The 26,626-nt window shown below is 38.0% G+C and overlaps 2 protein-coding genes across 2 annotated transcripts in view; one reads left to right on the top strand and one right to left on the bottom strand.

Annotated features, from left to right (window-relative positions):
• Positions 1-225: 225 nt before the first annotated feature.
• On the bottom strand, positions 226-16,266 carry LOC137336049 (zinc finger protein 420-like). Its single transcript, XM_068001551.1, has 3 exons — positions 15,663-16,266; positions 11,603-12,405; positions 226-2,628 (listed from the first exon to the last, which is right to left on the bottom strand). The coding sequence occupies exons 2-3, from the start codon at positions 12,374-12,376 to the stop codon at positions 1,474-1,476; spliced, it is 1,929 nt and encodes a 642-aa protein (XP_067857652.1). The 5' UTR covers positions 12,377-12,405; positions 15,663-16,266; the 3' UTR covers positions 226-1,473.
• A 3,771-nt stretch (positions 16,267-20,037) lies between these two features.
• dmtn (dematin actin binding protein) overlaps positions 20,038-26,626 on the top strand; it is an 89,466-nt gene continuing 82,877 nt past the window's right edge. Inside the window, exons 1-2 of the mRNA XM_068001402.1 lie at positions 20,038-20,283; positions 22,799-22,967. The gene's annotated coding sequence lies outside the window, so the exon portion shown is untranslated. The remainder of the gene's footprint in view (positions 20,284-22,798; positions 22,968-26,626) is intronic.

Raw genomic sequence — 26,626 nt, 5'->3', positions numbered from 1 at the left:
CTCTGGGAGTTATCGTCCCCAGTGACAGTGCTGCACTCAGGTTTTGGGAGCTACCTTTTGAATTATTAACTTCAGTAAAACATCACAGAAAATTGCAGAAAGCTGCTGATGTCACGGATGGCCTGTAGTTTATTGCAAACACTGATCCTGCTATATTGTCTGTTTTCTGCTGCTTATTGTGTATGTGTCAATCACACAGTCCCACGTCACCTTGCTAGTTATACCATCCAGATTTTATTCCACAAGATCACAATAACATCTTACAAAAGAGAATAAATCATTAAGTACAATCCAAAAAAAGGATTTTTTAAGCACTCCCTTTATTTCTCTATTTTAAATTATGGTGTGTTATGTTTTCTTCAGTGCAAAGCCATCCGTGGTGTTTTAGATCAGAATTTCGTTTCTGACTCTATTCAAAATTCCACTTCTTTTCACAAACTTCAATTTATTATATGATCAGATAAGGGAGGCCTTTCAGCCCACCCAGCTCACCCTTCCTAGAAACCCACGATCCTTCCCTCTCCCCCATCACAACACCTCTTGAATGAGTTTGGTGTTTTTGCCCCACTCCAGGTGTTGATCACTCTGTGTGAACGGGAGCTTCCTGCCATCAGTCCTGGACTCTCCTTTCCCCAGTCTGTACCCCATTCCCCTGTCCTGCAGTCATGGCTTAACTTGAAATATCCTCAACATTAACCTTAGCTCACATCAAAATGTAACTTACACTGCAACGTGATGGGATTGAAATTCCACAGTACGTTCAAAATCAGCAGGCTACTATTTCACTCAAGATTCTAACCCATTGAAAAATTGCAAGATTAGTAACAAACCTCAGCACATCTACTTGAAATAGGTTAACACCCGCATTAAAATAGCACAGAAATTTCATACCATTGCAGTGTGTTCCTTAACAGCTTATAACGTGCTGTGTCATTTCACCCCTCACCCCACTTTATGCTGTGTGCAAATATTTTGAAGCCCTCCTTGATAGTGAACACTGTTTCTCCAGAATTGCATGATTCTTATAAAATTCCCAGTGGCTATTTCTAGACTGTGTCAATGTGCTTTTGGGTTCCTAACGTTTCTCAATCTGTCCCTCACAAAGAAATCAGAAAACGGCTTGCTCTTACTCGTCAGCACATGTGGTATGGGCTTTAAGCTACTTAATTCAGGTATTTCAAACCGTCTCTCTCCAGCATGAGTCTATCAGTTTCTTGGATCAGTAAATTCACTTTTTACACACACAACATTCAGGTGTTGTGTTTCCAATGTAATTTCACTGCTGTTAGAACAGGTGCCAACATCGACTAAATTGTTTTTACACACAACACACTGAAGTGATTCCCCTCCTGTGTCAGTTTCCTCATGGCTTGGGAAGTCCTGGAGTACAGAAAACCGCTGTTTACACACAATGCACTCAAACTGTCTCTCTCCGGAGTGTGTACCTGATGTTTTACCAGCTCATTCCAGGAACTAAATCTTCTCTTCCAAAGTTTTTTCTCCACTGTGAACTTGCTGGTGTTTATTGAGATTACTGGATGTGTAAAAACGTTTTTTGCACACACTACACTCATATGGTCTCTCTCCAGTGTGAAGACGCTGGTGTGTTTTCAGTTCACTGGATGTGTAAAACCGTTTTGTACAGATAGTACATTCATGCACTTTCTTTCCCGTGTGAATACGCTGATGTTTTACAAGGTCACTAGATGTGTAGAATCGTTTCAGACAAACTGTGCACTCGTGGGGTTTCTCTCCAGTGTGAATACGCTGGTGTGTTCCAAGTTCACTGGATGTGTAGAATCGTTTTGTACACACAGTACATTCATAGGGTCGCTCTCCAGTGTGGAATCGCTGGTGTATTGTCAGCTCACTGGAAGTGTAAAATCTTTTTCCACACATTGTGCATTCAAATGGTTTCTCTCCAGTGTGAGTTCGCTGATGCTTTGCCAAGTCAGTGGATCTGTAAAACTGCTTCTTACACAAGGAGCATTCAAACGGTCTCTCTCCGGTGTGGAATTGCTGATGTCTTTTCAGGTCGCCAGATGTGTAAAATCGTTTTATGCACCAAGTACATTCAAACGGTTTCTCTCCACTGTGAAAACGCAGATGTCGTGTTAAGTTACCTGATGAGCAAAATCCCTTTTTACACACAGTGCATTCAAACGGTTTCTCCCCAGTGTGAGTGCGCTGATGTTCCAAGAGGTGACTTGGCCTACCAAATCCTTTTTTACACAAACTGCATTCAAACCGCTTCCCTCCACCATGGATCTGCTGATGCACTCTTAGTTTGCCAGATGTGCAAAATTGCCTTTCACAAACAGCACATCCATCCGCTTTCTCCTCGGTGTGAAGCTGCTGATGTTTAGTCAGCTGATGGGGTGTGTAAAACCCTTTTGCACACAAAGTCCATTCAAGTGGTCTCTCTCCAGTGTGAATACGCAGATGCCTTTTTAAAAGTCCCGGGCGACTGAAACTCTTTCCACACACAGAGCACTGGCACCCCTCAACAAGAGCCAAGGGTCGAGGGTCGCCTCCTGACACCTCCGGCACTCCAGAAGGTCCTATCCTCAGAATTTCACTTTCTTCGATCACTTCCATGGTGAAATCTGCGTCGGAAGTCGATAAACTCTTTGATAAAAATCATAAAATAATGTAAGTACAGTAAATATACCAAAAGAATTTGTAGTTAACAAAGTCACAGAAGCTAATTGACTGCATTATGGACATTTTTCATAATATCAGGATAACACTCACCCCTGAGATCGAGATATGTGTAATTATATAATGTGTGTAATTATATATAATGTGTAATTATATAATGTATGTAATTATATTATGTGTAATTATATATTATGTGTAATTATATTATGTGTAATTATATATAATGTGTAATTATATAATGTGATTATATATTATGTGTAATTATATAATGTGTAATTATATATAATGTGTAATTATATAATGTATGTAATTATATTATGTGTAATTATATATTATGTGTAATTATATATTATGTGTAATTATATAATGTGATTATATATTATGTGTAATTATATTATGTGTAATTATATATTATGTGTAATTATATATTATGTGTAATTATATATTATGTGTAATTATATAATGTGATTATATATTATGTGTAATTATATTATGTGTAATTATATATTATGTGTAATTATATATTATGTGTAATTATATAATGTGATTATATATTATGTGTAATTATATTATGTGTAATTATATATTATGTGTAATTATATAATGTATGTAATTATATTATGTGTAATTATATATTATGTGTAATTATATAATGTATGTAATTATATTATGTGTAATTATATATAATGTGTAATTATATATTATGTGTAATTATATATAACGTGTAATTATATATTATGTGTAATTATATAATGTATGTAATTATATTATGTGTAATTATATATAATGTGTAATTATATAATGTGTAATTATATTATGTGTAATTATATAATGTATGTAATTATATATAACGTGTAATTATATATTATGTGTAATTATATATTATGTGTAATTATATAATGTGTAATTATATATTATATTATGTGTAATTATATATAACGTGTAATTATATATTATGTGTAATTATATATTATGTGTAATTATATAATGTGTAATTATATATTATATTATGTGTAATTATATATAATGTGTAATTATATATTATATATTATGTGTAATTATATATTATATATTATGTGTAATTATATATAATGTGTAATTATATTATGTGTAATTATATATTATATATAATGTGTAATTATATATTATATATTATGTGTAATTATATATTATGTGTAATTATATATAATGTGTAATTATATATTATATATTATGTGTAATTATATTATGTGTAATTATATATAATGTGTAATTATATATTATATATTATGTGTAATTATATATAATGTGTAATTATATATTATATATAATGTGTAATTATATTATGTGTAATTATATATTATATATAATGTGTAATTATATATTATATATTATGTGTAATTATATATAATGTGTAATTATATATTATATGTAATTATATATAATGTGTAATTATATATTATATGTAATTATATATAATGTGTAATTATATATTATATGTAATTATATATAATGTGTAATTATATATTATATACAATTATATTATGTGTAATTATATATAATGTGTAATTATATATTATGTGTAATTATATATTATATATTATGTGTAATTATATATAATGTGTAATTATATTATGTGTAATTATATATTATATATAATGTGTAATTATATATTATATATTATGTGTAATTATATATTATGTGTAATTATATATAATGTGTAATTATATATTATGTGTAATTATATTATGTGTAATTATATATAATGTGTAATTATATATTATATATTATGTGTAATTATATATAATGTGTAATTATATATTATATATAATGTGTAATTATATATTATATATTATGTGTAATTATATATAATGTGTAATTATATTATGTGTAATTATATATTATATATAATGTGTAATTATATATTATATATTATGTGTAATTATATATAATGTGTAATTATATATTATATATTATGTGTAATTATATATAATGTGTTATTATATATTATATATTATGTGTAATTATATTATATGTAATTATATATTATGTGTAATTATATATAATGTGTAATTATATTATGTGTAATTATATATTATATATAATGTGTAATTATATATTATGTGTAATTATATATAATGTGTTATTATATATTATATATTATGTGTAATTATATATAATGTGTAATTATATTATGTGTAATTATATATAATGTGTAATTATATATTATGTGTAATTATATATAATGTGTAATTATATATTATGTGTAATTATATATAATGTGTTATTATATATTATATATTATGTGTAATTATATATAATGTGTAATTATATTATGTGTAATTATATATAATGTGTAATTATATATTATGTGTAATTATATATTATGTGTAATTATATATAATGTGTTATTATATATTATATATTATGTGTAATTATATATAATGTGTAATTATATTATGTGTAATTATATATAATGTGTAATTATATATTATGTGTAATTATATATAATGTGTTATTATATATTATATATTATGTGTAATTATATATAATGTGTAATTATATATAATGTGTTATTATATATTATATATTATGTGTAATTATATATAATGTGTAATTATATTATGTGTAATTATATATAATGTGTAATTATATATTATGTGTAATTATATATAATGTGTTATTATATATTATATATTATGTGTAATTATATATTATGTGTAATTATATATAATGTGTTATTATATATTATATATTATGTGTAATTATATATTATGTGTAATTATATATAATGTGTAATTATATATTATGTGTAATTATATATAATGTGTTATTATATATTATATATTATGTGTAATTATATATTATGTGTAATTATATATAATGTGTTATTATATATTATGTGTAATTATATATTATGTGTAATTATATATAATGTGTAATTATATATAATGTGTAATTATATTATGTGTAATTATATATAATGTGTAATTATATATTATGTGTAATTATATATAATGTGTTATTATATATAATGTGTAATTATATTATGTGTAATTATATATTATGTGTTATTATATATTATATATTATGTGTAATTATATATTATGTGTAATTATATATAATGTGTTATTATATTATGTGTAATTATATATAATGTGTAATTATATATTATATTATGTGTAATTATATTATGTGTAATTATATATAATGTGTTATTATATATTATGTGTAATTATATATAATGTGTAATTATATATTATATATTATGTGTAATTATATATAATGTGTAATTATATATAATGTGTAATTATATATAATGTGTAATTATATGTAATGTGTTATTATATATAATGTGTAATTATATATTATGTGTAATTATATATAATATGTAATTATATATTATATATTATGTGTAATTATATTATGTGTAATTATATATAATGTGTTATTATATATTATGTGTAATTATATATAATGTGTAATTATATTATGTGTAATTATATATAATGTGTAATTATATATTATATATTATGTGTAATTATATATAATGTGTAATTATATATTATATATTATGTGTAATTATATATAATATGTAATTATATATTATATATTATGTGTAATTATATTATGTGTAATTATATATAATGTGTAATTATATATTATGTGTAATTATATATAATGTGTTATTATATATTATATATTATGTGTAATTATATATAATGTGTAATTATATATTATATATTATGTGTAATTATATATAATGTGTAATTATATATTATGTGTAATTATATATAATGTGTAATTATATATTATATATTATGTGTAATTATATATAATGTGTAATTATATATTATATATTATGTGTAATTATATTATGTGTAATTATATATTATATATTATGTGTAATTATATTATGTGTAATTATATATAATGTGTAATTATATATTATGTGTAATTATATATAATGTGTTATTATATATTATATATTATGTGTAATTATATATAATGTGTAATTATATATTATGTGTAATTATATATAATGTGTAATTATATATTATATATTATGTGTAATTATATATAATGTGTAATTATATATTATATATTATGTGTAATTATATATAATGTGTAATTATATATTATGTGTAATTATATATAATGTGTCATTATATATTATATATTATGTGTAATTATATATAATGTGTAATTATATATTATATATTATGTGTAATTATATTATGTGTAATTATATATTATATATTATGTGTAATTATATTATGTGTAATTATATATAATGTGTAATTATATATTATGTGTAATTATATATAATGTGTAATTATATATTATATATTATGTGTAATTATATTATGTGTAATTATATATAATGTGTAATTATATATTATGTGTAATTATATATAATGTGTTATTATATATTATATATTATGTGTAATTATATTATGTGTAATTATATATAATGTGTAATTATATATTATGTGTAATTATATATAATGTGTTATTATATATTATATATTATGTGTAATTATATATAATGTGTAATTATATATTATGTGTAATTATATATAATGTGTAATTATATATTATATATTATGTGTAATTATATATAATGTGTAATTATATATTATATATTATGTGTAATTATATTATGTGTAATTATATATTATATATTATGTGTAATTATATTATGTGTAATTATATATAATGTGTAATTATATATTATGTGTAATTATATATAATGTGTAATTATATATTATATATTATGTGTAATTATATTATGTGTAATTATATATAATGTGTAATTATATATTATGTGTAATTATATATAATGTGTTATTATATATTATATGTAATTATATTATGTGTAATTATATATAATGTGTAATTATATATTATGTGTAATTATATATAATGTGTTATTATATATTATATATTATGTGTAATTATATATAATGTGTTATTATATATTATATATTATGTGTAATTATATATAATGTGTAATTATATATTATGTGTAATTATATATAATGTGTAATTATATATTATATATTATGTGTAATTATATATAATGTGTAATTATATATTATATATTATGTGTAATTATATATAATGTGTAATTATATATTATGTGTAATTATATATAATGTGTAATTATATATTATATATTATGTGTAATTATATATAATGTGTAATTATATATTATATATTATGTGTAATTATATTATGTGTAATTATATATTATATATTATGTGTAATTATATTATGTGTAATTATATATAATGTGTAATTATATATTATGTGTAATTATATATAATGTGTAATTATATATTATATATTATGTGTAATTATATTATGTGTAATTATATATAATGTGTAATTATATATTATGTGTAATTATATATAATGTGTTATTATATATTATATATTATGTGTAATTATATTATGTGTAATTATATATAATGTGTAATTATATATTATATGTAATTATATATTATGTGTAATTATATATTATATATTATGTGTAATTATATATTATGTGTAATTATATATTATATATTATGTGTAATTATATATTATATATTATGTGTAATTATATATTATGTGTAATGATATAAGAACAGGCCCGCTCCTCCCTCAACACTCGCTCAGGGCCGCACACGGACTGGAGAGCGGGGTCTGGACCCGGATAGGCCCGAAGCCGGCCTGGTACAGCCGCCCAGGCTCTCCTGCCTACTCCGGTTTAATGCAAAAACTAAACGGTACCGAAGAGCTTCAGATGCGGGCGGAATTGAACCACTGAGCCCGAGGCCCGAGGCCCGCCACTCCGAGCGGTAATGGCGGCCGACAAGAGGCGGTGTGCGCATGCGCCCGCGCTCCCTGCTCGCTGCTCCCCGCCGGGAGCGGCCGCGCGCACTCAGTCTTAAACCCGCAGAGAGTGAGTGAGTGAGGGAGGAATGAGTGAGGGAGGAGGGAGTGAGGAGTGAGTAAGTGAGGGAGGAGTGAGTGAGTGAGGAGGGAGGGAGTGAGGGAGTGAGGAGTGAGTGAGGGAGTGAGGAGTGAGTAAGTGAGGGAGGAGTGAGTAAGTGAGGGAGGAGTGAGTGAGGGAGGAGTGAGTGAGGAGGGAGGAGGGAGTGAGGAGGGAGGGAGTGAGTGAGTGAGGAGGGAGTGAGGAGTGAGTAAGTGAGGGAGGAGTGAGTGAGGAGGGAGGGAGTGAGTGAGGAGGGAGGAGTGAGTAAGTGAGGGAGGAGTGAGTGAGGGAGGAGGGAGGGAGTGAGTGAGGAGTGAGTGAGTGAGGGAGGAGGGAGGGAGGAGTGAGGAGGGAGGAGTGAGTGAGTGAGGAGGGAGTGAGTAAGTGAGGGAGGAGTGAGGAGTGAGTGAGTGAGTAAGTGAGTGAGGAGTGAGTGAGGAGGGAGGGAGTGAGTGAGGAGTGAGTGAGTGAGGAGGGAGTGAGTGAGGGAGGAGTGAGTGAGTGAGGAGTGAGTGAGGGAGGAGTGAGTGAGGGAGGAGGGAGTGAGGGAGGAGTGAGTGAGGGAGGAGGGAGTGAGTGAGGAGGGAGTGAGTGAGGAGTGAGTGGACAAATACTGACCAGGTCAAACCTCGAACCGCACATCGTTACACAGATACAACATTATTTTCATTAATTTTTATTTAAATAATCCAGTCAGTTAAATTAGCTGCAGACTCTACTGCTGTTTTCTGTGTTATTGGTGCAGTCTGCAGCCTGAAATAACCATCATTTCTGGCATTATTGTACCAAACTAATGCCAGATAAAGAAATACAACGTTAATTGCTTGAAACTGTGCTCCTTTTACACAAAACTAAATCGCTTAATCAACATCACTTAAAAAAAGATTATCTGGTTATTTTCACATTGTGGAGTGACTGCCAGTGGGTGGAGTGACTGGCAGAGGGAGGAGTCACTGCTTTCCGTGGTATATATCAATGATTTAAACTTAAATGTAGGGGGCATGATTAAGAAGTTTGCAGATGATACAAAAGTTGGCCATGTGGTTGATAGTGAGGAGGAAAGCTGTAGACTGCAGGAAGATATCAATGGACTGGTCAGGTGGGCAGAAAAGTGGCAAATAGAGTTCAATCCAGAGAAGTGTGAGGTAATGCATTTGGGGAGAGCAAACAAGGCAAGGGAGTACACAATAAATGGGAGGATACTGAGAGGTGTAGAGGAACAGAGGGCCCTTGGAGTGCATGTCCACAGATCCCTGAAGGTAGCAGGACAGGTAGATAAGGTGGTTAAGAAGGCATAGGGAATACTTTCCTTTATTAGCCGAGACATTGAATATAAGAGCAGGGAGGTTATGCTGGAACTGTATAAAACACTAGTTAGGCCACAACTTGAGTACTGCGTCCAGTTCTGGTCACCACATTACTGGAAAGATGTGATTGCACTAGAGAGGGTACAGAGATTTACGAGGATGTTGCCAGGGCTGGAGAATTTTAGCTATAAGAAAAGATTGGATCGGCTGGAGTTGTTTTCTTTGGAACAAAGGAGGCTGAGGGGAGATTTAATTGAGGTGTATAAAATAATGATGGGACTAGATAGAGTGAATAGGGAGGACCTATTTCCCTTAGCAGAGGGGTCAGTGACCAGGGGGCATAGATTTAAAGTGATTAGTAGAAGGATTAGAGGAGTTGAGGAGAAATTTTTTCACCCAGAGGGTGGTGGGGGTCTGGAACTCACTGCCTGAAAGGGTGGGAGAGGCAGAAACCCTCAACTCATTTAAAAAGTACTTGGATGTGCACTTAAAATGCCGTAACCTACAGGGCTACGGACCAAGAGCTGGAAAGTGGGATTAGGCTGGATAACTCTTTTTCAGCCAGCACAGACATGATGGGCTGAATGGCCTCCTTCTGTGCCGTAAATTTCTATGATTCTATGACAGGCAGTGGGTGGAGTGGCTGGCCGTGGGTGGAGTGCATCTCTGGGCCATGACTGTGATAAACAAATTGCATGAATGAAGTCCTTGGTATATGTTTATTTACATTGTTTTTCTTGTCAAAGTTACTAGAGATACAATGCATTCAGTTCATGCTTAATGATGTTTTGATATTTTTACACAAAAACAAAATCATACATTCACAGTCTTAATAATGGCTACCTGACTTTCGCCGTCAATACTTTCCCATCACTGGACTGGTGGGGGCAGGGAGGTTACAAACAGCAAATCCTGGCACACAGTGTGAATGGCAGGTCTTACGGTCAATCATAAAATGATCCTGCCGTGTGACACAGTCCAGCTCGTCACTGGATGCAGAAGGGAGGCAGCCTGAAGCCTGTTTGCAGTAAGACCGGCCTATTCTGAGAGTTGTAGTCTGCTATCTTGCTCACTTCCTTCATTCAGCTGACAGAGTGATGTCTCTGGATGCACCATCAATTCAAACCTCGCTTCTCACAGAGGCACACACCTCAGATGGAAAAAGTTGTTGCAAACATTTCAAACGTACAAAACGCAACTGTAAGGGAATCACATTTCTTTATGTCCTTAGTAATTTTGATAGTAATATGTTATTAACCTTATTTCCAGTACTAAGTCCTCAGCTTAGTGATAAACCAACAAGTATGTGCTCCCCATCTACTCCTTACTCATCAGTACATTTTTGATTGTTAGTTTTTGAAATTTGTGCCTTACAGTTTTCATTCCCACTTGTTACTTGATGACTGGGAAATTCCCAATTTCCTCAGTTATGATTTGTTTCGGTTTTATGAATATGAAATTTGAGCCAATTAAGGCGAAGTGTGACATCCAAAACACGTACTAGATGCAGGATTTTTATATAATCCTCTGTCTGCGTAAAGTACGCAAACCTCTCCCCACTTTCCCTAATTCAACAGAAAAAAAGCTGTACAATATTCTGTCTATGTTTTTCTGGAGACAGTGATGCCGCAGTATTGCTAGGCTGTAGCGGGCTGGGAAAACCTGATCAGAATGCCTTCTCTTTCAGGTGAGTGTGCTGATGTTTAGAAAGGTGAGTGAACTGAACAAATCCTTTCCCACACATGGAACACTGGAACGGTTTCACACCACTGTGCAAATGCTGGTGTTTCATTAGCCCGTTGGATGTGCAGAACCGTTTCTTGCACTCAGCACATGCAAACGGTTTTTCCCCAGTGTGTGAGCGGTGGTGTTTGATTAGCTGGCCCGATGTGTAAAACCATTTATTACACACAGTGCATTCAAACGGTTTCTCCCCAGTGTGACATCGTTCGTGCATTGTCATGTGACTCAACGTGTAAAACCGTTTCTTGCACACGGTACATTCAAACCGCTTATCTCCAGTGTGAAACCGCTGGTGCACAGTTAGTTGTCCAGATGTACAAAAGCGCTTCTTACACAGACTGCATTCGTACGGTTTCTCACCAGTGTGAGACCGTCGATGCACAGTCAGCTGTCCCGATGTGTAAAACCGCTTTTCGCACTCACTACATTCAAATGGTTTCTCTCCGCTGTGAATTCGCTCATGCTGGGTCAGGTGGTCGGATGTGCGGAATCCTTTTTTGCAAGCGAAACATTCAAAGGGTCTCTCCCCACTGTGAACACGCAGATGGACCTCCAGGCGGGAAGGGATATTGAAACCTTTTCCACACAGAGAGCAGCGATAGCGGCTCCGCTCTGCAAAGGCAGGTGGGTCGTGAATGTATCCAGTGGCTTCAGGTGCTCCTGGTGTGTCACTTCTTTTCAATGCTTCCATGTTGAGCTCCATTTCAAAGTTCCACACTTAGTGTCAATGGTCTAAAATAAATAAAGGAAGATTTTAATGACTTGATTTTGTTCAGTGTCCCATCTTGTCACAGAAATGTCTCAAGCACTTCCAAAGAATTCCTGTAGAGTGCAGCGACTGAAAGAGGACACTAAGTTTAATTAGCATCATCCTTGAAAGCATCTTTGTGACTTTGTGGTGACAAATATAAAGAATCTTACAACACCAGGTTATAGTCCAACAATTTTATTTGAAAATCACAAGCTTTCGGAGGCTTTCTCCTTCGTCAGGTGAATGTGGGAATCCTTGAACGTTTCGCATTTATATTCAGAGAACAATACCTGGTGATTACAGATAATCTTTCCAACTGCCCGTTGTCAAGGCAATCAAAGTGTTCAGACAGAGAGGTGTTACCTACAGGACCACCGAATATACAAACGGCCAGAACACAAAACAGAGAGAGAGGGAGAAACATCCGAAAGGAAGAGAAAGACAGAGAATGACCCGTTGTATTAAAAATAGATAACTTTTATTCGCTGGTGGGGTTACGTGTAGCGTGACATGAACCCAAGATCCCGGTTGAGGCCGTCCTCATGGGTGCGGAACTTGGCTATCAATTTCTGCTCGACGATTTTACGTTGTCGTGTGTCTCGAAGGCCGCCTTGGAGAACACTTACCCGAAGATCGGTGGCTGAATGTCCTTGACTGCTGAAGTGTTCCCCGACTGGGAGGGAACCCTCCTTGTTTGGCGATTGTTGCGCGGTGTCCGTTCATTCGTTGTCGCAGTGTCTGCATGGTCTCGCCAATGTACCATGCTCTGGGGCATCCTTTCCTCACTTTGTGGTGAGACAGAGGCATTGCAGTCTTTCACATATATACTGGTAGATCTCCCATGGCATTGCTCAAGGAGTACACAATAAATGGGAGGATACTGAGAAGTGTAGAGGAACAAAGGGACCTTGGAGTGCATGTCCACAGATCCCTGAAGGTAGCAGGTCAGGTAGATAAGGTGGTTAAAAAGGCATATAGGATACTTTCCTTTATTCGCCAAGGCACAGAATATAAGAGCAGGGAGGTTATCCTAGAACTGTATAAAACATTTGAGTACTGCGTACAGTTCTGGTCACCATATTACAGGAAAGACGTGATTGCACTAGAGAGGGTACAGCGGAGATTTACGAGGATGTTGCCAGGACTGGAGAATTTTAGCTAAGAGAAAAGATTGCATAGGCTGGGGTTTTTTTCTTTGGAACAAAGGAGGCTGAGGGGAGATTTAATTGAGGTGTATAAAATCATGACAGGACTAGATAGAGTGGATAGGAAGGACCTATTTCCCTTAGCAGAGGGGTCAGTGACCATGGGACATAGATTTAAAGTAATTGGTGGAAGGATTATATGGGAGCTGAGGAGAAATGTTTTCACCCAGAGGGTGGTGGGGGTCTGGAACTCACGGCCTGAAAGGGTGGTAGAGGCAGAAACCCTCAACTCATTTTAAAAGTACTTGGATGTGCACCTGAAGTGCCGTAACCTACAGGGCTACGGACCAAGTGCTGGGAAGTGGGATTAAGCTGATCGCTCTTCTTCGGCCGGCACGAACACGATGGACCGAATGGCCTCCTTCTGTGACATAACTTTCTATGATTCTATGAATTATGTTTTATAATGAGAGGTTTATTGTGGAGTTAAGGCAGCTTGAAGGTTATATAATGTGGCTGTCCAAAAACAGTGTATCACAAATCAGCAATATCACTGAAGCTCTACTCATTCTTTTAAAAAAATTCAAATTGTTGTTCAGGCTTATCCAAGGGACATGACAGCATGGCCCATCTTTCAATTAATTGCAGTGATAAAGTTTGTGTGATTCTAAGACAAACTGTTAGGTGGCTTAGTGTTATGGATATGGACAACAGGTAGGCAGGGCCTGGGTTTGATATCTCACCTGAAGGAGTGCACCTCCAACAATGTAATGCTTCCTCACTACTGCACTGAATTGTTAGTCTCACTGTTCAAGTCCATAATGGGGCTCAAACCAGCTTTCCTTAACATTTCACACAAACATAATAACAGTATGGGAACACCACAAGGACTGCAGTGGTTCAAAGAGAAGGCCCACCACCACCTCAGGGCAACTAGGGGTGGACAATAAACGCCAGCCTGGCCAGCATCATCCACATCCTGAGGACAGGTTAAAAAAATGTCTATTTCAAATATCACAGCATAATTTCAACAGCATGTGGGGTGAATCATAGTGTGCATTAAGAGGTAAACGTTAAAATAATGTACAAAGGAACTTCATACAAATGCATTACGTTCACGTTAATACTGCACTGTGCAACTTCACCCCCCTTTAGTCTTAAAGATTGTAAACAATTTTACAACACCAAGTTATAGTCCAGCAATTTTATTTTAAATTCACAAGCTTTCGGAGATTTTCTCCTTCCTCAGGCAAATGTTTCAAGATCTCCTTGAAGCCTACGCATTTATACATTTATACATTTGTCTTTAATGCTTAAAGAAGCATTAAAGACAAATATGGATAAGAAATATGGATAAGAAATGGAATTCAATCCATTTCTGCCCATTTCATCCCTACAGAAACCCTACCGTCTCCTCACACAGCCCTCCACCATTTACATAACTATGGCTCTGATTCTAGGGGGTTCCACAGCAACTGGCACAGGTCAACCTGTCAAAAGTATTTTTGAAAGTAAAAGAAAGCCAATCATTTCATGCTGGTTTCTTCTCCTTGGAGCTTGAAGTTTATTAGCATCTGCCAATCTGCAGACTTCCTTCACCAAGAGCAATGAACCGACAATTGTCCGTGGGCTGTTTAAAGGGACAGGCGAGTTAAACGTAGCTCCAGTTTAGGACAGAATTATGCTTCACCTAAAGCTCCTGTTACTGTAAAAGTGAGCAAATGCCACAAGAAACGGTCTGCTTGCTTTAAAACAAACTGTTGTCGCTCACGATGTCTTAGTGTTGCCAATTAAATATTTCCAACAAGTCCTATTTTTGTACTTTTTTCCTGAAAGTGTCAAGCCTACGCCGCGCGGAACTTTAATGCTCAAATTAAACCATCTCACCCCCTGGTACAGGGTGATCTGCGCCAGTGCGATGCTCATTTACCGGGAGGCGGAGGGTACTAGGACCCTGCTCGGCTCAGGGAGGTCTGGACAAAGGCGCAGACCCCGCTCTGCTCCCGGATCAAAGTTTGTTCAGAGCCAGGCTGCAGCCGGCGCTCCCGCTCCCGGGGCCGCGCTACACTCACACACGTCTCCCTCACCCTTACCGCGATTGCAAAGCAGCGTCTGCGTCCAGCCCCGCCGCTCACTCCCGGCCGATCAGCAAACTTGCTGCTCTGGCCCCGAATGGCGCCCGAACGCCCTGCGCCTGCGCCGACTGACCCGCAATCGATAGGGGGCTTTCTGACTCGCTGCGGACTGTGGGAAGGCAGCGCCGCCATTGACACCGCGCTCGCCAATATCATAACAGGGAGAAAAATGATAAACGCTGAAAATTTTAAATCAAAGCAGAAAATGCCGGGAACACATAAGAAAAAGGTGCAGGCATACGCCATTCAATCAGATCATGGTTGATCTTCGACCTCAACTCCACTTTCCCGCCGATCCCCATATCCCTTGATTCCTCGAGAGTCCAAAAACCTATCGATCTCGGCCTTGAATATATTCAATGACTCAGCATCCACAGCCCTCTGGGGTACAGAATTCCAAAGATTCACAACCCTCTAAGTGAAGAAATTCCTCCTCATCTCAGTCTTAAATCTTAAACCCCTTATCCTGCAAGTATGCCCTCTAGTTCTAGACTCTCCAGCCAGGGGAAGCAATCTCTCAGCATTGACCCTGTCAAGCCCCCTCATAATCTTATATGTTTCAATGAGACCACCTCTCATTCTTCTCAACTCCAGAAAGTATCACACAGCAGGTTAGTCAGCATCTGCAATGAGAAAAGGCAATTAACAATCCAGTGTCAGAACTCTTCTCTTTACAGAAGGTCTTTACACTGACCTGTGTGTTTCCAGTATTTTCTGTTTTTATTTCAACAGTGAGCATGTCAGATTCAGTGATAAATGACAAATTATTAATTGGTTTCTTGTTCAAATTACTATTATAATTATTCTATTATTTTTATAATTACAGTGGAATTCACTTTAACTGTGATCATTGGTCTACACGGATCAAACTACTTTACAGATCAATTTCACTTCAGTGGAGATTGGGGTGTAAGGATCAGATTACAAATGATTCACTGTGTTTCACAGGCAAGAAAGAATTTGTACCTTGCTGAGTGCAGCTTGGCAGCAGGTAAGGGTGGAATGGACTGCCTTTTCTCCTGGATTGTTCTTATGGTTCAGTTTTGTAGGGTAATCACAAGTCTTATCTCTTGCACGTAAAAGAGTTTAACCTCCCCCCCTCACTTCCCCTCTACCGCTACGACAGGCAGGAGAGGGTCAGGGAGGGGGATTAAATTGTGAAAAATGTGAAACCCGTCCCAAATCCACCGTGAACGTGCCTACTTCCGGTTTAACCGTGGTGGTTTGGGGCGTCCGAGTAACCCGCTCTGGAGAAGCAGGTCAGTGATTATAATATTTAAATGAAGCTGCGTTCCTCAGATTTTGGCTGCCATTTGAATTTAATGGCTGCAGGCCAGACTTCCCAGGGCTCAGGAAACCCGGCAGCTGAAGAGAGGCGAAAACTGCTGGATCCAGCGGGTATGTTTCTCCAGCTCTGCGTGTGGGCCAGGAGGAGGGCTTCCCCGGGCCCTCGAGCAAACTTTCTGCTGCAATCTTTCACTCCCTGCGATCGAACGACCCCCGCGATCCCTATCTCGACCCCCGCGATCCCTATCTCGACCCCCGCGATCCCTATCTCGACCCCCGCGATCCCTATCTCGACCCCCGCGATCTCTCCCCCCACCCCCGGCCATGGTGTCTGGTTTTCTACCCGTCCTGCTGCAGTGATGGGATTACTAGCAAGAAGAAGCAAGGGAAGCTCCATTTATTTTAATGAGAGGCTGCAACATCAAAGCAACCTTTCCATACTGACCTCTGTCATTCGTTTTTTACATTGTTTCAACAAAGCGCAACACAAACTTACATCTTTCTCCACATGGACTTCAACAATGATCTCATTTCAAACCGGTTTTACTTTTATACCCGAGCCCCAGATTTATCATGTCCCATTTTCCTCAGCCTTCCCATTTCTTTAGCTATGATATGTCACTTCTATTACTTCACTGAGATGATCTGTCACATCATTCATAAGAACATAAGAAATAGGAGCAGGATTAGGCCATACGGCCCCTCGAGCCTGCTCCGCCATTCAACAAGATCATGGCTGATCTTCAACCTCAACCCCACTTTCCCGCCCAATCCCCATATCCCTTGATTCCCTTAGTGTCCAAAAATCTATCAATCTCAGTCCTGAATATATTCAATGACTCAGCATCCACAGCCCTCTGGGTAGAGAATTCCAAAGATTCACAACCCTCTGAATGAAGAAATTTCTCATCTCAGTCCTAAATAGCAGATGCCTTATCCTGAGATTATGCCCCCCAGTTCTAGACTCTCCAGCCAGGGGAAACAGCCTCTCAGCATCTACCACGACAAGTCCTCTCAGAATCTTATATGTTTCAATGAGATCACCTCTCATTCTTCTAAACTCCAGGGAGTATAGGCCCATTCTACTCAACCTCTCCTCATAGGACAACCCTCTCATCCCAGGAATCAATCTCGTGAGCCTTCGTTGCACTGCCTCTAAGGCAAGTATATCCTTCCTTCGGTAAGGAAACCAAAACTGTACACAGCACTCCAGGTGTGGTCTCAACAAAGCCCTGTACAATTGCAGCAAGACTTTCTTACTCTTGTACTCCAACCCCCTTGCAATAAAGGCCAACATGCCATTTGCTTTCCTAATTGCTTGCTGTAATTGTACATTAACTTTCTGCGTTTTGTATACAAGGTCACCCAAATCCCTCTAAACACCAACATTTAATAGTCTCTCACCATTTAAAAATATTCTGTTTTTCTATTCTTCCTACCAGAGTGTACGATGTTTTCCTACAATAAAGGCGCCATATAAATGCAAGTTGTTGTTGTTTTTCTGTTTTTGTTTCAGATTTCCAACATCTGCATCATTTTGCTTTTCAAGTTGAGTAGTGCCATGCGATGTTTTACATCCATCTGAATCATAGAAACACAGAAAGTTACGGCACAAAAGGAGGCCATTTGGCCCTTCGTATCCGCACCAGCCGGAAAAGAGCCATCCAGCTTAATCCCACTTTCCAGCACTTGATCCGTAGCCCTGTAGGTTACGGCACTTCAAGTGCACATCCAAGTAGTTTTTAAACCCTTTCAGGCAGTGAGTTCCAGACCCCCACCATCCTCTGGGTGAAAAAATTTCTCCTCAGCTCCCCTCTAATCCTCCCACCAATTACTTTAAATCTATGCCCCCTGGTCACTGACCCTTCTGCTAAAGGAAATAGGTCCTTCCTATCCACTCTGTCTAGGCCCCTCATAATTTTATACACCTCAATTAAATCACCCCTCAGCCTTTTTTGTTCCAAAGAAAACAACCCCAGCCTATCCAACCTTTCCTCATAGCTAAAATTTTCCAGTCATGGCAACATCCTCGTAAATCTCCTCTGTACACTCACGTCTTTCCAGTAATGTGGTGACCAGAACTGTATGCAGTACTCAAGCTGTGGCCTAACCAGTGTTTTATACAGTTCTAGCATAACCTCCCTGTTCTTAAATTCTATGCATTGGCTAATAAAGGAAAGTATCCTATATGCCTTTTTAACCACCTTATCTACCTGTCCTGCTACCTTCAGGGATCTGTGGACAAGCACTCCAAGGTCCCTTTGTTCCTCTACACCTTTCAGTATCCTCCTATTTATCATGTACTCCCTTGCCTTGTTTCCACCCCACAAATGCATCACCTCACACTTCTCTGAATTGAATTCCATTTGCCACTTCTCTGCCCACCTGACCAGTCCATTGATATCTTCCTGCAGTCTACAGCTTTCCTCCTATCAGCCACACAGCCAATTTTTGTATTATCTACAAACTTCTTAATCAAGCCCCCTACATTGAAGTCCAAATCATTAATATGTAACACAAAAAGCAATGGACCTTGTACTGAGCCCTGAAGTTAGACTGGGCTGGTTTAACTTTTCATCCGAGTGTAATTCTAATTATATATCTTTTACATTGGAATTGATGAAAGCCTATTCCATTCCCAGACAATCCCTTTAAAAATTGTGATTAAAAACAGGTTCAGTCGGGTCAGGATTAATGGAGCATCTCTATACCCACACTGCCCCGCAACGGGGCAACTGCCCTATTTTGCGCAGTCACATATGACAAATGCGCAGTGCTGGCTAATCATGAATTTGTAACTGAAGAAACGGGAAATCACCATGAGAATGTAGCATTTACAGCCCTGGAAGGGTTGCCCACGATTCCTATTGATTTACCGGCTCAGGTGTGACCGTGAGCGCCTGAAGCGCATCAGCGTCCGGGCGCGAAAGCGGTTCCAGCTCCTTCACCAAGATGGCGGTCCGACACGTGACGCGCTCTGATTGGCCTGTGCGGGTCACGTGGTCTGGTCGCCATGGCGATGCGGGAGGACGGGCCCAGAGATGGCTGATTGTCCCCAGTCCCCCGCCCGCACTCCCTTCACACGCTGCTTCTTCACATCTTTATTCGGTTCTTCTTCCATAGATATGGCGCCTTCTCTCACCTAATAAACAAACACACATTGTAATCTAAGAAATACTAAAATATATTCCACCTATTCCTACTACTATTACACTGAAGTCTACACTTGTTCTTGATCCTTCATGTGCCTCACCACGGGTGAAGGACCCTGTGGTAATGGTTTTCAACGCAGGTAAGTGTGAGGTCATCCATTTTGGACCAAGAAAGGATCGATCCGTGTATTTTTTAAATGGTGAAAAGCTAGGAGTGGGTGAGGTCCAAAGCGATTTAGGGGTCTTGTACACAGATCAGTAAAATGTAGTGGTCAGGTGCAAAAAAATAGTCAAAAACGCTAATGGAATGTTAGTCTTTAAATCTAGAGGGCTAGAACATAATTGGGAGGACGTTTTGCTACAGCATGACATCAGTCGTCGGGACAATGCTGGAATCCATTGTTAAGGATATGGTAACAGGACACTTAGAAAATCATAATATGATTAGGCAGAATCAGCACGGTTTTATGAAAGGGAAATCGTGTTTGACAAATTTATTAGAGTTTTTTCATGATGTAACCAGGAGGGTAGATAAAGGGGAACCAGTGGATGTAGTATATTTGGATTTTCAAGAGGCATTCAATAAGGTGCCAGATGAAAGGTTGTTACACAAGACAAGGGCTTATGAGGTTGGGAGTAATATATTAGCATGGATTGAGGATTGATTAATGGACAGAGAATAGGGATAAATGGGTCATTTTCAGGTTGGCAGGCTGTAACTAGTGGGGTACCACAAGGATCGGTGCTTGGGCCTCAGCTATTTACAATCTATATTAATGACTTGGATGAAGGGACAGAGTGTAATGGAACCAAGTTTGCTGACGATACAAAGCTAGCTGGGAAAGTAAACTGTGAGGAGGATACAAAGAGTCTGCAAAGGGATATAGACAGGCTAAGTGAGTGGGCAAGAAGGTGGCAGGTGGAGTATAATGTGGGGAAATGTGAGATTATTCACTTTGGCAGGAAGAATAGAAAAACAGAATATTTTTTAAATGGTGAGAAACTAGTAAATGTTGGTGTTCAGGGAGACTTAGGTTTCTTGATACAAGAAACACAAAAAGTTAGCATACAGATACAGCAGGCAATTAGGAAGGCATGTTGGCCTTTATTGCAAGAGGATTGGATTATAAGAGTAAGGAGGTCTCACTGCAATTATATAGGGTTCTGGTGAGAACACACCTGGAGTACTGTGTACAGTTTTGGTTTCCTTATCGAAGGAAGGATATACGTGCCTTAAAGGCAGTCCAACGAAGGTTCACTGGATTCATTCCTGGGATGAAAGGGTTGACCTAATGAGGAGAGGTTAAATAGAATGGGCCTATACTCTGGAGTTTAGAAGAATGAGAGGTGATCTCATTGAAACGTATAAGATTCTGAGAGGTGTTTCCCCTGGCTGGAGAGTCTAGAACTAGAGGGCATACTTGCAGGATAAGGGGTTGGCCATTTAAGACTGAGATGAGGAGGAATTTCTTCACTTAGAGGGTTGTGAATCTTTGGAATTCACTATCCCAGAGGGCTGTGGATGCTGAGTGGTTGAGTATATTCAAGGCTGAGATGGATAGATTTTTGGACCGTAGGGGAGTCTGGGATATGGGAATCGGGCGGGAAAGTGGAATTGAGGTCGAAGATCAGCCATGATCTGATTGAATGGTGAAGCAGGCTCGAGGGGCCGAATGGCCTACTCCTGCTCCTATTTCTTATCTTCTTATATAAAGTCCTGGTTAGACCACACCTGGAGTATTGTGTACAGTTCTGGGCACCGCACCTTAGAAAGGATATATTGGCCTTAGGAGGAGTGCAGAGCAGGTTCACCAGAATGTTACCAGGGCTCCAAGGGTTAGATTATGAGGAGAGATTACATAAACTAGGCTTGTATTCCTTAGAATATAGAAGGTTAAGGGATGATTTGATTGAGGTCTGTAGGATTTTGAAAAGAACTGGTAGGGTAGATAGAGAGAAACTTTTTCCACTGGTGGGGATGTCTAGGACAAGGGAACATAACCTTAAAATCAGAGCCAGGCCATTCAAAAGAGAAGTTATGCAAAGGGTGGTAGAAGTGTGGAATTCTCTCCCACAAAAAGCAGTATATGCTAGCTCAATTAATAATTTGAAATCTGAGATCGATAGATTTTTGCTAGCCAACGGTATTAAGGGATATGGAGCCAAGGCAGGTAAATGGAGTTAGGGTGAAGATCAGCCATGATTTCATTGAATGGCGGAACAGGCTCAAGGGGTGAATGGTCTCCTCCTGTTCCTGTTCCTAGTGTTTTTGTAGCGTTCTCTTCGGAGGCGGGGAGAGTAGGTGAACCAGCCCATAGCGCAATTTATTTAAAAACCTTCCCCTTGTTAATCTATAATCAAACAAAAAAACTGCCTGTGGGGCTCACCGTTAATAAGTAACCCAACATTTCATACAACCAGTTATTAGGTTAACCTTTCCTTGAAAACACCACTTTGATTTTTCTCAAAAGTGAACAAGACTGAATTCACAAAGAGGTCTTGTCATTTACCTCTTTTTTTTCTTACTTGAACTTGTAAACTGATATTTGAAAGAAACGTTTTTTGCTTGCCAAGGTTGAGTTCTGATCAAAGGTTTTCCCCCCTCCTGTATTTCTGTGTTCTAACATCAATCTTTTAATGTTACGCATGATTTAGTGAGGACCTATACCTGCATCCACATGACAAGGAGGAGAAATACATTTCAAAATGCTTTTCGAATATGTAAAGCTGGAAGAATTTCACAAGGAGCAAGTGGGAATCAGCTGCTTATTTTAAATTGTAAACTGTAACCCAGGAACATCAGGACAAGATAAGAAGAATCTAGGTGAATGTTTATGTTGAGTGGTGTTACCTTTTAAAGTTGTGTCACAGTGGGAATCATTACATGTGCATAATCTGTGTAATTCTGAGTATTGCAAGTCGATAAGCAATGGCGAACATTTAAAAAAATATTTCATAATTCTCAACGAGTATACATTCTATTGAGGAATAAAAACTCCACGGGAAAAGTGATTCATCCGTGGCTAACTAAAGAAGTTAAGGATAGTATTACATTAAAAGAAGAGGCTTATAATGTTGCCAAAAAAAGTAGTAAGCCTGAGGATTGGGAGAGTTCCAGAAACCAGCAAAGGATGACCATAAAATTGAAAATAGAACATGAGAGTATACTAGCAAGAAATAGAAAAGCAGATTGTAAGAACTTCTACACGTGTGTAAAAAAAAATAAGAGAGTAGCGAAAGTAAACCTGGGTCCCTTAGAGGCTGAGACAGCAGAAATTATAATGGGGAATAAGGAAATGGCAAATATTAAACAAATATTTTGTATCTGTCTGCACAGTAGAAGACACAAAAAACATACCAGAAACAGTGGGGAACGAAGGGTGTAAGGAGAGTGAGGAACTTAAAGTAATTAAAATTAGTAAAGAAAAAGTAATGGAGAAATTAATGGGACTAAAAGCCGACAAATCCCCTGGACCTGATGGCCTACATCCTAGGGTTCTAAAAGAGGTGGTTGCAGAGACAGTAGATGTATTGGTTGTGATCTTCCAAAATTCCCTAGTTTCTAGAATGGTCCCAGTGGATTGGAAGGTAACAAATGTAACGCCACTATTCAAGAAAGGAGAGGGAGAGAAAACAGGGAACTACAGGCCAGTTAGCCTGACATCAGTCGTTGGGAAAATGCTGGAATCCATTATCAAGGACGTGGTAACAGGGCACTTAGATAATATGATTAGACAGTGTCAATGTGGTTTTATGAAAGGGAAATCGTGTTTGGCAAATCTATTAGAGTGTTTTGAGGATGTAACGAGGAGGGTAGATAAAGGGGAACCAGTGGATGTAGTATATTTGGATTTTCAAAAGGCATTCGATAAGGTGCCAGACGAAAGGTTGTTACACAAGACAAGGGCTCATGGGGTTGGGGTAATATATTAGCATGGATAGAGGATTGTTTTCTGTCCTTTAAACAGAGAGCAGGAGTAAAAGGTTCATTTTCAGGTTGGCAGGCTGTAACTAGTGCGGTGCTGCAAGGATCAGTGCTTGGGCCTCAGCTATTTACAATCTATATTAATGACTTAGGTGAAGGGACCGAATGTAATGTATCCAAGTTTGCTGACGCTACAAAGCTAGGTGGGAAAGTAAGCAGTGAGGAGGACAGAGTCTGCAAAGGGATATAGACTGGCTAAGTTAGGGGGCAAGAAGGTGGTAGGTGGCTTATAATGTAGGGAAATGTGCGGTTATTCACTTTGGTAGGAAGAATAGAAAAAGCGAATATTTTTTAAATAGTGTGAAACTAATAAATCTTGGTGTGCAGAGGAATTTGGGTGTCCTTGTACACGAAACACAGAAAGTTAACATGCAAGTACAGCAAGCAATTAGGAAGGCAAATGGTATGTTGAAGGCAAGGGGGTTGGAGTACAAGAGTAAGGAAGTCTTACTACAATTGTACAGGGCTTTGGTGAGACCACACCTGGAGTACTGTGTACAGTTTTGGCCTCCTTACCTTTTTTTTTTATTCGTTCACGGGATGTGGGCGTCGCTGGCGAGGCCAGCATTTATTGCCCATCCCTAATTGCCCTTGAGAAGGTGGTGGTGAGCCGCCTTCTTGAACCGCTGCAGTCCGTGTGGTGACGGTTCTCCCACAGTGCTGTTAGGAAGGGAGTTCCAGGATTTTGACCCAGCGACAATGAAGGAACGGCGATATCTTTCCAAGTCGGGATGGTGTGTGACTTGGAGGGGAACGTGCAGGTGGTGTTGTTCCCATGTGCCTGCTGCTCTTGTCCTTCTAGGTGGTCGAGGTCGCGGGTTTGGGAGGTGCTGTCGAAGAAGCCTGGGCGAGTTGCTGCAGTGCATCCTGTGGATAGTGCACACTGCAGCCACGGTGCGCCGGTGGTGAAGGGAGTGAATGTTCAGGGTGGTGGATGGGGTGCCAATCAAGCGGGCTGCTTTATCTTGAATGGTGTCGAGCTTCTTGAGTGTTGTTGGAGCTACACTCATCCAGGCAAGTGGAGAGTATTCCATCACACTCCTGACTTGTGCCTTGCAGATGGTGTAAAGGCTTTGGGGAGTCAGGAGGTGAGTCACTCGCCGCAGAATACCCAGCCTCTGACCTGCTCTCGTAGCCACAGTATTTATATGGCTGGTCCAGTTAAGTTTCTGGTCAATGGTGACCCCCAGGATGTTGATGGTGGGGGATTCGGCGATGGTAATGCCGTTGAATGTCAGGGGGAGGTGGTTGGACTCTCTCTTGTTGGAGATGGTCATTGCCTGGCACTTATCTGGCGCGAATGTTACTTGCCACTTGTGAGCCCAAGCCTGGATGTTGTCCAGGTCTTGCTGCATGCGGGCTCGGACTGCTTCATTATTTGAGGGGTTGCGAATGGAACTGAACACTGTGCAGTCATCAGCGAACATCCCCATTTCTGACCTTATGATGGAGGGAAGGTCATTGATGAAGCAGCTGAAGATGGTTGGGCCTTGGACACTGCCCTGAGGAACTCCTGCAGCAATGTCCTGGGCTGAGATGATTGGCCTCCAACAACCACTACCATCTTCCTTTGTGCTCGGTATGACTCCAGCCACTGGAGAGTTTTTCCCCTGATTCCCATTGACTTCAATTTTACTAGGGCTCCTTGGTGCCACACTTGGTCAAATGCTGCCTTGATGTCAAGGGCAGTCACTCTCACCTCACCTCTGGAATTCAGCTCTTTTGTCCATGTTTGGACCAAGGCTGTAATGAGGTCTGGAGCCGAGTGGTCTTGGCAGAACCCAAACTGAGCATCGGTGAGCAGGTTATTGGTGAGTAAGTGCCGCTTGATAGCACTGTCGACGACACCTTCCATCACTTTACTGATGATTGAGAGTAGACTGATGGGGCGGTAGTTGGCCGGATTGGATTTGTCCTGCTTTTTGTGGACAGGACATACCTGGGCAATTTTCCACATTGTCTGGTAGATGCCAGTGTTGTAGCTGTACTGGAACAGCTTGGCTAGAGGCGCAGCTAGTTCTGGAGCACAAGTCTTCAGCACTACAGCTGGGATGTTGTCGGGGCCCATAGCCTTTGCTGTATCCAGTGCACTCAGCCGTTTCTTGATATCACGTGGAGTGAATCGAATTGGCCGAAGACTGGCTTCCGTGATGGTGGGGATATCGGGAGGAGGCTGAGATGGATCATCCACTCGGCACTTCTGGCTGAAGATGGTTGCAAACGCTTCAGCCTTGTCTTTTGCACTCACGTGCTGGACTCCGCCATCATTGAGGATGGGGATGTTTGCAGAGCCTCCTCCTCCCGTTAGTTGTTTAATTGTCCACCACCATTCACGACTGGATGTGGCAGGACTGCAGAGCTTTGATCTGATCCATTGGTTGTGGAATCGCTTCGCTCTGTCTATAGCATGTTGCTTCCGCTGTTTAGCATGCATGTAGTCCTGAGTTGTAGCTTCACCAGGTTGGCACCTCATTTTTAGGTACGCCTGGTGCTGCTCC

Source organism: Heptranchias perlo, chromosome 20 (genome assembly GCF_035084215.1).
Source record: "Heptranchias perlo isolate sHepPer1 chromosome 20, sHepPer1.hap1, whole genome shotgun sequence".
In the NCBI taxonomy this organism is placed as follows: Eukaryota; Metazoa; Chordata; class Chondrichthyes; order Hexanchiformes; family Hexanchidae; genus Heptranchias; species Heptranchias perlo.
The sequence above is the reverse complement of the archived record's forward strand: the minus strand, read 5'-3'. Positions and strand labels throughout refer to the sequence as shown.